Raw genomic sequence first — 12,494 nt, 5'->3', positions numbered from 1 at the left:
TTTCTGTTATCGAAATGTGTTCTGTTGTACATAGGGTTTTCAGAGGCCTGCTATTTCAGAAGTCATCCTTATTCATTGTACAACTTTCAGATTGGTAGGAAGTTATTGAAAAGTTTATGCCTTAGATCAGGTATATGTTAAACTTTAAACTAACATCATTCACTGCTCTTTAAAAACTTTTTTCCTTTATACTTAATATTGGCTTGCATCTTTAAAACTTTTAGGAAGTTTTTGACAGCAGATTTTCCCAATGCAACACACATCTTGATTTTTTTTGCTTCTGTTACTCTATGAATTTGGAGAAACAATGAAAGTTATACAAGTGTTCAGGTCCTTCGCTCAAAGGGTTGCTATGAGTCATCTTTGACTTGATGGCACTTAACAACCACAACGGTTGTTGATTGTGGATCCAAGTAAAATTAAGCCCTTGACAGTTTCAGTCTTTTCTCCATCTGTCATGATGTTCCTGTTGATCCAGTGGTGAGGAATTTTGTTTTCTTGATGTTGAGATATAATCCATATTGAAGTCTGTAGTCTTTGGTCATCTGTAGCAAGTGCTATAAGTTTTCTTCACTTTCAGCTAGCAAAGTTGTTAATGAGTCTTCCTCCAGTCCTGATGACGCATTCTTCTTCATACAGTCCATTTATTTGCATGTGCCCATCTAAAAGTTGCCATTTACCTCCTTCATTCTCAGCATAGTCTTACCCAGTCATATGGCAAAAATCAAAGTCAGTGAGCTACAATAGCATTGAACAGTCACCCTACTGTGCCACATGGGACTGGGCCCTGCAGGGCTTTATGGCTGGGCAGGCAGGGGGACAGGGAGGCAGGCAGAGGAGTCTGGGTTGTATTTCAGGAGTAATGAGAAGACACTGGTGGCTTTCACTGTGTAAGTGTGGGGTAGTATGATATGCGTTATGTTTTTAAAGCATGACGTTTGGCCTTAGTGGGAAAGGCAGGATGGAGACTAGGATGTGGCTCACACAGCCAGCTGAGCTGGGATGGTGGAGCCTTTAATTTAGCAGCTCCTCCGTTAAAATGACAACCTGTGTTTTGAGGTCTAACATCAGTTATGCCTCTTCACAGCTGGGGAGGCTACACTGCCTCAGAGTGTTAGGGTTGGGATTTAAACTCAGATCTAACACAAAAGCCAACATTATTTCCCTTCCAAAGTGGGGTTGGACCAGGGGTGGTGAAAGCGGATGTGGAGCCAGAGAGAGAGCCCAGAAGGAAATTGTGATGCTGGAGTAACCGTCTTTGTCTCTTTCTGCAGCTATGGAGTCAAAATCCGAGCCCCACATGCGCTGGTGATGACCTTCCTCTTTCGGAGCGGCAGGTATCCCACCTCTTCTGAGAATGCCTCCAACTGGGAGAGAACGTAGTCACCCCTCAGTGCCAGGATGGTCACACTGGCTTTCTGTCTGGCATGTCCCAAAAACAACACACACACACGCCCACACTCACATCCGCACACACACGTGCACGCGCCCCACCACCACCCTAAATTACAGCTTTCCAAAGATGCTCACTCCCAGGCCTGGCAAAGAGCCTGGTGGTACAGAGGTTAGGTCTTCAGCTTCTAACTGAGAAGTTGGTGCTTCAAACCCACCAGCTACTCTGAAGGAGAAAGATATAGGCTTCCTTAACGATTTATATAGCCTTTATAACTGTCCTATAAGACAATTCTGTTCTGTCCTGTAGGTCACTATTAGTTAGTATAATTTTGACAACAGTGGATTTGGTTTCAGTTTCCGGGCTAAGCATTCAAAACCCACTAGCCTGATCCGCCAGGTAGTAGTCACAAACTAGTACCCCACGTTCTCCCTGGAGAAGAGATGGGACTTGGTGACATTCCATGTGCATGCCACATGTGGTCTCACTCCACACTAGTGCTCAGACAGTACCTCTTCTTTCTTGCTCACCCCACCTTTATTTCCTCTTGGCCATCCACACCCATCCTCTGAGGATCACTTCCTCTGGGAAGCCGCCCCTCCCTCGCCCAAGTTTCCTGGCCTTCCTCTCATCTCTCTGACTCCTCTCCTGTTTGTTCTCAGGAACTTCGGAGCAGTCTTACACATGCAACCTCCTCTCAAATTTTTTGGACTCACACATGAGCAGCTTATGGGCCAACGATAGCTTGTAAGACTTTGTCTTACATTTTTTTATTTCTTCTTTTTTTGGAAGGGTTGCTCTTTGATTTAAAAAAATAAAATCAGTTCATCCATTCAATAACTATTGAGCATTTCCTATGTGTTATAACCAAAGTGCTAGGGATACAGCAGTGAACAAAATAATTGACCCCTGCCTTCTAGCCAGGACTAGAAAGTTATGGTAAGTTAGAAGGTAATATGGGCTATGAAGAGGGAAAAATAGAGCAAGGGAAGGGACTCAAGAGTACTAGAAGGGGCATATAGCAGAATTCAGTTGAGAAGGTCTCAGTGAAAAAGAAACGTTCTAGGTCAAGACTTGAAGGAGTTGACCAAGTGGATGCCAAGGGGATCAGTGTCCTAGCCTGAGTACAATCAGGCCTAGTAAATCTTAGGAGGCTGGAACAGAGGGATTGAGAGGAAGAGGAGAGTCGCAGGGGTAACCCGAGCCAATCCTGGACAGTTTTAGATCATGGTGAAGGGTTTGGCTTTTTCAGGTGAAAGCAGGAAATCATTCTAAGATTTTGAGAAGAAGAGTGTCATTAGCAGAGTAATATTTTCATAGTTTGGAGAGTTGTGAGTTTGCTGCCTGGGTAAGAACAGAGGACGGAGGCACAAGTAGATATGAACTAGGAGTTGGCAATCGTCCAGGTGAGCAGTGCTTTCGTTCACGGCAGTGAGGCTGAGCAGACGTGGTCAGATTCTAGAAACATTTCCAAAGTGTCATGAGTGCCAACATTTGGACATAGGCCTATTTCACACAGAAATCCAGCTTTCTCTGCCAGTATGGGGAGAAAACTGATAATAAGGGGCCCATGTTCCCTGAGGGTGAGACTTTACCTCACCGTCTCCTATCCACATTCATGTGACACGTTCTGTATGCTCCACTTTCCAGTGGATCCCATAGTCCTAATCTGGTCTTCAGGGTCGTGGTACTTACCATCCCTCACTTGATCTCCCAGAGTCTGCTCTGGCCACATTTTTTCCTTTCAGATATTTTGTTGTGGTGTTTTTTTTGTTGTTGTTTTTGTTTGTTTGTTTGTTTTAATTTTTTTTTGTGTGTGTGTACCATCAAACCAGATTTGACTGGTACAGGAGGAGATTGTCCCTCCTTCTCTAGCAGAGCATCGATGGATTTGAACCTCTCACCTCTGGGGTTGCAGTACAGCTTCTTGCCACTAGGCCACCAGAGCTCACCCATTTCTCCTTTTCTTTTTTTTTTTTATTATTTTGTGTGCGTGTACCGTCAAATCAGATCTGACTGGTACAGGAGGATATTGCTCCTCCTTCTCCGGCAGAGCATCTGGTGGATTTGAACCGGGTACCTCTGGGATTGCAGTGCAGCTTCTTGCCACTAGGCCACCAGAGCTCCCCTACCTATTTCTCCTTTTCAAAAGATAAAGAGAATCCCATCACTTTCCCTGTCTTAATCAGTGTTGCTGCTGTGACAGAAATACCATAAGTGAATGGCTTTAGCAGACAGAAATGAACTCTCTTACAATTTAGGAGACTCGAAGTCCAACTTCAGAGTGCTGGCTCTAGAAAGGCTTGCTATCTTTCTGTCTTCTGGTTCAAGGTATTTCCCAGCACAGGAACGTGGGCCCAAAGGACAAGCTTCACTCCTGGCTCTTCTTTCTTGGTGCTTCTAAGGGCCCTCAGATCTATCTGCTCAGGTCTTTCTCCTTTTATCTCTTGTGAAACAAAAAGTGATGCAAGCCACACTCACAGAAACTACACATCAGGACTGTGACCCAATTAAGAGTGTTGCATCCTCCTCTGCTCCCCTTACGACTGATTGACCACATCATGGGAATGGTTATGTGGTTAGTTAATTGCTTCTAATCCTATGTAGGATGAGGCAGGGCTTCATTCTCCTCTACGTGGGTCACTGAGTCAGAGCCCACTAGATAGCACATCACACCAACAATCTTGCTTCATTAACCTCATTGAGGTTGGGATTTACAGCACATCGGCTAAGTACATAATACTGAGAATCACAGCCTAGCCAAATTGACACATATTTTGAGGAACACAAATCTATCCATGAAACTTCTACTTAAACTTTCACTGTTCTCTGTACACCTTCAACCTCTACCTATGTCCTTTTGCCTCTGCTGTCATCAGTGACCTCCTTCACTCTCCACATTGTGCCCCCTCCAAGGGACTTGTGCATGTCCTGTTCCCTTTGCCCAGGACACACTCCCACTAACCACCCCATCCCTTGGCTTCATTGACTTCTCACCCTTCAGGTCCTACAGCCATCTTTGGCGAAGGTAAAAACTCAGCCCTGTGGTTTGTGTTTACTTATTTCCTACTTGGCTGCTAACTAAAAGGTTGGCAGTTTAAACTCAATTAGTGGCTCCCTGGGAGAAAAAAACCTGCTGTAAAAATGATATCACCTGTGAAAATTACAGCCAAGAATATTTATGTGGCAGTTTTTCTCTGCCACATGGGATCACTGTGAGTCAGAATTGGTTACACAGCACCCTCCCTGTGACAGCAGCAGCTCATAAGTCATAAAGGTAGTAAGTCCTCAAACCCAAAGTCTTTTTTTCTCCCCCACATCATAGGTGTCACATATTTATTAGTGTATCTGAAAACGTTGATACATAAAAACACTTGGTTTTCATGGGAAGTGATCAGACTGTGACATGACTTTAAACTTGATATGGTAGCACTTCAGTCACCTTGACACATTGCAATGCTAATGAACCTGGGTGAATATGTGTACCTTCAAGTGTGTGACTTTTTAGAGACCCAGAAGAACCCACTGGTTCTTCTCCTGGAGTTGTACCTGATGTTATTGCCAGTTTTCATTCAAATCCATTGAGGACTGAGATAGTTCTGCTTTTGTTTCTTGGCCAAGACCAGCTTTTTTTGATTCTGAAAGTCTTAGAAGAAGATGTAGTGAGAATGGGGATGAGGCTAATGGCGGAGGAAAGGAGAGAGCAAACCCAGTTTTGAATCTGTTCTGACGCATAATGCCCTTATCAGACGGAGTAGAACTGCCCCCCTTATGTGGCTGAGGCTGTAAATCTTTATGGGAGCAGACTGCCTCATCTTTTGAACTGCCAACCTTTTGGTTAGAAGCCTGGTTATTAACTTGTTCTTACTGTACCACCAGGGCTCCTTTGGGCCCCAAGTAGACCTATATTATTTAGGACTGTATCCTCAGACCTCATACATAATAGGCAATCATTCACTCCCTTCTTCACATGCCTACTCAAAAGTATGCCTTAAGCACCTATTAGGTGCCAGGCCCTGTTCTGGGCCCAGAGAATTAACAAGCCAGATCCTGGGGAAGTTCCACTGGGCATGGAGGTAGAGGTTGGGGAAGATAAACAAGTCTGTATTTGTGAGGTGGTGGTAAGAGTTATGAAGGGGAAAAAAACAGGGTAAAGAAATGGGGGACGCGGGCATTCTTTATTTACAAGCAAGACGACTCCGTGGGGGTGCTGCCTGAACAAGAGGGCTGCAACCCTGCTCCCATAGGATGAATGATCAAAAGACTGTGAGCTCATGGCCTGGGCCTGTTTTGCCTGCCTGGTAGAGCCCTGGTGGAGTCCTGCTCACCCAAAGGCTGTGCTATCTCCAGTGCTTTGAATGCACCAGAGATATCAAGAGAAAGATGGGCAGTTTCCTCCACCTCCAATTTACAAGCAACAGAAACTTGATAGAGAGTGGTTGTGAATTAGAACTTGATGGTAGTGAGTGGGTGAATGGGTGAATGCCCTTGACATGGCCAGGTCTGCACTCATGGCAATTTCTTGTGTCCTGCAGCCTCCGGGACAAGCTGCGGGCCATCCTGCAGGCCACATATATGCACTCCCGGAACCTGGCCTTATTTGTGTTCACCTACAAGGGGCTCTGCACCCTGCAGTCCCATGTGCAGGGGGAGACCTACCAGGTGCACTCATTCCTGGCCGCCTTCATAGGGGGCTTGCTGCTGTTCAGAGACAACAACAACATCAACCTTCAGGTAAAGAGTCCCCCTGAGGGATGGTGGGTAGGGGAAGAAGCTGAGCTCTTGGCTTCCTTCCGTGGTTGAAGGGCTGTGCTCTACTAGTCCCGTGTGACCTTGAGTTGGTCACTTCTGCCCTCTATTTCCTTATCTGGAAACCAAGCAGCTTGTTTGAATTGCATGGTTCTCCCAAATCAGTGTAACTGCTGCTTTTGAGGCAAAGATATTTTTGTTAAATCACTCTGCAGAGAGATGAGAGGAGGGGGAAATTACTTAAAAAAAAATCACTGCACTAAAAAAATTAATAATCTCTCAGTTTTTTATGTGTCCTTCCCACTTTTCTTTTTCTGCTATTTTAAATTGCCATTTTAATGAAACTAAATACTAGTTCCTTTTGTTTTGTTTAGATTTATTTTTGTTTTCTTTGATTTACAGAATTCGTATACATTGTGTTTCATTCATATGTATCATATTTCATTCTCTCATTCACATTGTTTTTCCTATGATCATTCCCACAGACTGTGTTTTCTAAAATCAATTCACCGTTGCTCTATACCCACTACTACCTGTCTTTTAAAGTCCCCACAAGATCTTTCCTAATTCTTTTGACGTCCTCCCTGTGGCCACCAAATTCTTGTGATTTCTCACTTTCAGCCCCCTGGCCTCTTCCTTTTCCCTTTTTGGATTTTTGTACACATTTAACTAGTTACCTTTCTATTTTTATTATAATGGTCTTTTGCAGTATTTGTCCATATGAGACTGAGTTACTTCACTCATCATAATGCTCTCCCACCTCTCCTGTATTATATAGCATTTTTCAAAATAGTTGATCCTGAATGCTACATAGTATTCCATTGTGTGAATATAACAAAATTTCTCAACCCATTCATTTCTTGATGGACATTTGGGTTGTTTCCATGTTCTTGCAATTGTGAATAATGCTGTTTTGAATATCAGTGTATAAATTTCCATTTGTAGCTCATTTCTGTTTTCCTTGGTATATTCCTAGCAGTAGAATAACTGGGTCATATGAAATTTTTATTTTCAGCTTTTTGAACAAATACCAAACTGCCTTGCAGAGTGATTATACCATTTTACAATCTCACCAACAGTATATGAGAGTTCCTATCTCTCCACATCCTCTCCAATATTTATTACTTTCTTTCCTGTTACTGGTGTGAGATGGTATCTCATTATGGCTTTGATTTGCATCACTTTTATTGCCAGTGATTTTGAGCATTTCTTCATTTGTCTGTTGACCATCTGAATGCCTTCCTCTGAGAAAAGTCTTCCCATGCCTTTTGCCCATTCTCTTATCATTCTTTTTCTTGTGGAGACCCTGTAGTGTTCTGTAAATTTTCAAAATGAGATATGGCATTGCCAAAAGTTTTTTCCCCAGTCAGTGTGTTTTCTTTTCACCCTATTAGAAAAATTTTTTGATAAACACAGAGACTTAATGTTTTAGAAGGTCACATTCATCGATATTATCCTTTCCTGGTTGTGCATTTTGTTTCGTTTTTAATGCCTTTCTTGGGCAAAATGAAATGAAAAGTTATTACCACCTGTTTACTAATTTCTTCCAAATTTCTTAAATACTCTCAGATTACAGAAATAAGCTACATTGACTAAAAAGTATCGTGACTTGAACGCCTCTTGTGTGCCAGAGTACCTCTAGGTGTTTGAAACACATGAAACAATAAATGGAAAAGAATAACTGTCATCCTTTCCTCCAGCTTAAGCCCCATGTTCCTGTTAATTGTCTTGTGAAGTGTTGTCAAGTCAGCTCCTACTTATATCAGCCTTATGGACAACAGAACTTGGGTTCTGCCCAATCCTGCACCATCCTCACCATCTCCATTGTGCTTAAATTATTGTCAAAGTCACAGTTTTCCTCTTTTTTGCTGACCCTTTATTTTTCCAGGCATGATGTCTTTCTCCCAAGTATTAACCCTTCCTGGTAATATGCCCAGAGATGAAGCCACACCATCCTTGCTTTGAGGAGCACTCTGGCTACACTGCTTCTAAGACAGATCTATTTGTTCTTTTGGAAGACTATGTTATAATTAGTATTTTTCACCAACACCACAGTTCAAAAGCATCATTCTTCTTATTTATTGACCAGCTTTCACATTCATGTGAAGCAATTCAAAATACCTCTTATGTAACACCATTCAGAAAATGTACTTATGTCAATGGGTGTGTCAGGTTTTCTACCTGAAAGATCTTATTATACTACATTGTTGTGTACCATCGAGTCGGAACCAACCCATAGCTGACCCTCCAGCAGCAGGTTTTCAGAGGCAAGTAAACGCACGGGAGGAAATTGACCACCCTTCTCCTTCGGAGCAGTGATGGACTTGAACCTCTTGCCTTTGGAATTGCAGTGCAGCTTCTTGCCACTAGGCCACCAGAACTACTTTCTCGTACTATAGCAATATATTTTGCTTGTATAGCAATATATTTTTTTATTGTAAATAGATTTTAATGAAAGTTTACAGACACTTTGGATTTCCTTTCATTCATTTTTGCACTTTTCTCCCTGCCCACCCCTCTGCCCCAGTTAACTTTTCTTTTTAAAAAGTAAAAGAAAAAATTCTTTCATTGTTATTCAGTCCCTCTCCCCATGTCCACTCCACTATGCTACCTTTGTTCTGGACTCCTGTCATAACAATAATATCTATTTAAACAGTTCTTTCATCTTTTTCAATGCAGTATATATTATTTATCCCGTCTTTCTCAGCCTCCCTCCAATCCCTATGTCAGTCCTCTTTTATAACAGTGGAATTATGCTGTGTTTGTCTTTTTGTGACTGAGATATTTCACTCAGCATAATGTCCTCCAGGGTCACCCATTTTGTATAGTATTTCATGAGTTCCTTGTTTTTCAATGGCACATAGTATTCCATTATGTATAGTAATATAGTTTGAAGATCAGTCTCATCCTTTCTTTTCCCTTAATTGTGGTAAAAATATACATAATAAAACACATCATTTCAACAACTTCTACATATATTATTCTGTTACATTGATTTTATTTTTCAAATTGTGTTCCCATTCTCACTATCCTTTACCAAATTGTTCTACTACCATGAACATAAATTTAATAGCTCTTGAACAAAACCTCGCTCCTCTTCTCCATCCCATGTCCTGTGACTTCTAAGAATTTTTAGTGCAATATATTTATCTCACAGAAATAAGATCATTTGTCCTTTTGTAATTCACTTATTTTGCTCAACATGACATTTTTCGCATTCATCAGTGCTATAGCATGCATCAGGACTTCGTTTCTTGATGTGGTTGAGTAATATTCCATTGTGTGTATTTACCACATTTTTCTAATCTATTCATTTGTCACTGGACATTTTGCTTGTTTACATATTTACATATTTTTTTCTTTAAATTTTTTTTATCTGTGTCTGTACCATCAAATAGATCTGACTTGTACAGGAGGAAATTGCTCCTCCTTTTCCAGCAAAGCATCTGGTGGATTCAAACCATGTATCTCTGGGATTGCAGTGCAGCTTCTTGTCACTAGGCCACCAGAGCTCCCTTCCACCCTCATATTTTTTATAAGATTTTTAATGAAAAACCTTTTTCACTTTTTTCTTTTTTAATGATTGTGAACCAAAAGACAGATGTTTCAAATCCACCAGCTGTTCCACAGGAGAAAGATGGGCAGTCTCCTCCTGTGCCATTTATAACTTCTGAAAACCTGTGGAGGATCAGCTGTGATTATTTCTGACTTGATGGCACATAACAACAACAACAGTAATTCTGTGTGCATCCTTGGGTGAAGGAAATAGTTAAGTGCCTAACCACTACTGGAAGGTCCGGCATGCTCTAGCACATTGTTGCAGTTATGTTGTCAGCCCATCAAGTTGAGAGTCCCTTTTTCTGATGTTGTACCTTCCCCAGCATGATGTCTTTGTATAGGTATTAACAACATGCCCAAAGTATGTGAGAGGAAATCTCACTGTCCTTGCTTCTAAGGAGCACTCTGGTTGTCTTTCCTTCAAGATAGATTTGTACTCTGCCAACATAATTCAAAGGCATCTATTATTCTTCAGTCTTCCTTATCCGTTGTCTAACAGTCAGATACATAGGAAGCAATGGAAAATAACATAGCTTTGGTTAGCCCCCTTTAAACTTTAAACTGACGTCCTTGTTCTATTTTCCCAGTGCAACACCTCTTTTAATTTCTTGTCTGTTTTTATCGTAAGTGTTGATTCTGGACCTGGATAGACTGAAATCCTTGACAGCTTTAATCTTTTTGCCATCTATCATGGTCCAGTGGCAAGATTTTTGTTTTCTTGGTTTTGAGATGTGATCCATATTGAAAGTTTCAGTCTTTGATCTTCTGCAGAAAGTGCTATACATATTTACTTTCTACAAGCAAGATTGTATCATCTCCATAATGCAGGTTGTTGATGAGTCTTTCTCCAAGCTTGACACTACATTCTTCTTCATGTAGTATGGAGAAAGAACACCACTCTGATGGATATCTGTCCTGATTTTAAATCATCAGTGTTCCCTTGCTCTGTTCAGACAGTTGCTTGCTGGTTCATGGTTCATAGGTAGATTTCACATGAACACAATTAAGTGTTCTGAGATTCCCATTCTTCTCAATGTTAGCCATAATTTTATATGATCCACACAGTCAAATACTTTTGCCTAGTAAATAAAACACAAGTAAACATCTTTCTAATACTCTCTGCTTTCAGTCAATATCCATCGACATCAGCAGTGATATATCTCATGCCAGGGATTCTTCTGAATCCAGCTTGAATTTCTGGAAGTTTGCTATCATTTTTTTATAACCTTTTGCAGTTAGTTCCACCTCAGTGGCATTGAGTGAGTGAGTGACATACCACTTCAAATCACCTTTGCACGCCAGCTTTGTAAAATGGACCCATGGTGCGTTTTAAGTGCCCCAGTGCATGTGAGGCTTGGTTTCCCAATGTCTGTGCCCACCCATAACACTCTGTCATTCCCTCCCTGCAGATCAACATGTACCTGTTGTCACGCGTCCTGTTTGCACTGTGCCGCCTGGGTGTGGAGAAGGGCTACATCCCCCAGCCCAAGTGGGACCCTTTCCCCCTGGTCACCGCAGTGGTGTGGGGACTGGTGCTGTGGCTCTTTGAGTACCATCGGCCCACACTGCAGCCCTCACTGCAGTCCTCCATGACCTACCTATACGACGACAGCAATGTGTGGCATGACATCTCAGACTTCCTGATCTACAACAAGAGCCGCCCCTCCAAGTGATACAGCCACAGGCACTCACTGGGCTTCCCCACCTGAGCTGGTTCCAGGTGGGGTCCAGCTGGTGCTCGATATTTGGCTATCTCCTTCCAGAGGGTCCTGCCTTTTCACGATCTTGACGGACCTCAAGCTCCAGCCTTTACTTTCCCAGGGTTACATTTGCTGAAGTAAAAACACTGATTCTCCGAGACCATCCCGGTCTCGTCGGATGGAACAAATGCCTTCCTCAGGCTGAGGAGCCTCAGGTTTGGTTCCAGCTGTGCTGCTGACATCTGTGTGACCAGGGCAATCACACCTCTCTTGTCCTAGGGTTCATGGGCTCACAGAGGACTCTGAGGGCACCTTCTGATGGGTATGCTCTTTGACTATTCTTGTGTAACAGAGGGCACCCTGCTAGTGGGCTGTGCATTATAGATACTTTTTAAAAAAGTATTCATTTCCTTCCCTCAGGTGTTATTCTGGTAGAGAAGCCCTAGAGTCACTGTTCACAGTATGAGCCATCTATGCAATTTAAATTTTCCTAGTAACTACTTTTCCTGAAAAGACATGTGAAATTAATTTTGATAATGTTTTTAACCTAATAGTTCTAAAAAAATGTTATCACTTTAATATGTAATTAATATAAAAAAATCAAGAGTTAATTTACACCCTTGTACTAAGTTTTAAAAAATCAGGTGGGGTTTTTTGTTTGTTTGTTTTTTAACAACAGTATCTCTCAATTTGGACTAGCTATATTTCAAGTGTTTAGAAGCCACACAAGACTCAGGGCCACCATATTGGACAACATAGATGCAGAATACATCTATCCTCATAGAAAGTTTTAGTGAACAGTACCATTCTACAGCTGGAGGACTAGGGTTTGAGGCTCTACTCCACCATAACATGCCTGTAAAATGAGGGTAATTATAATACCTGATTTCCACAATGGACTTGACAGCTGTCACTGTTCCTACTCAAAGATTCAAAGGTCAAAGACTTTGGAGTCAGAATCAACTCATAGCTGACCCTCCAGTGGGTATCTGAGGCTGTAAATTGCATGAAAGGAAATTGCCCATAATTCCCCTAAAGAACCACTGGTGGATTTGAACTGCCAGAACGGTCCAGCCTTTGAATTAGCAGTGCAG

At 42.0% G+C, this 12,494-nt stretch overlaps 1 protein-coding gene across 1 annotated transcript in view; it reads left to right on the top strand.

Annotated features, from left to right (window-relative positions):
* The window catches only part of PXMP4 (peroxisomal membrane protein 4, 24kDa), a 24,561-nt gene extending 13,188 nt beyond the window's left edge, over positions 1–11,373 (top strand). The window contains exons 2-4 of the mRNA XM_006881450.1: positions 1,275–1,337; positions 5,929–6,127; positions 11,110–11,373. Of these exons, the coding sequence (XP_006881512.1) occupies positions 1,275–1,337; positions 5,929–6,127; positions 11,110–11,373 (526 nt within the window). The remainder of the gene's footprint in view (positions 1–1,274; positions 1,338–5,928; positions 6,128–11,109) is intronic.
* The last annotated feature ends 1,121 nt before the right edge of the window (positions 11,374–12,494 follow it).

The sequence above is a fragment of the Elephantulus edwardii genome, unplaced genomic scaffold (genome assembly GCF_000299155.1).
Source record: "Elephantulus edwardii isolate Elephantulus edwardi_28Jun2011 unplaced genomic scaffold, EleEdw1.0 scaffold00015, whole genome shotgun sequence".
In the NCBI taxonomy this organism is placed as follows: Eukaryota; Metazoa; Chordata; class Mammalia; order Macroscelidea; family Macroscelididae; genus Elephantulus; species Elephantulus edwardii.
This window is presented reverse-complemented; position numbering and strand designations above follow the sequence as displayed.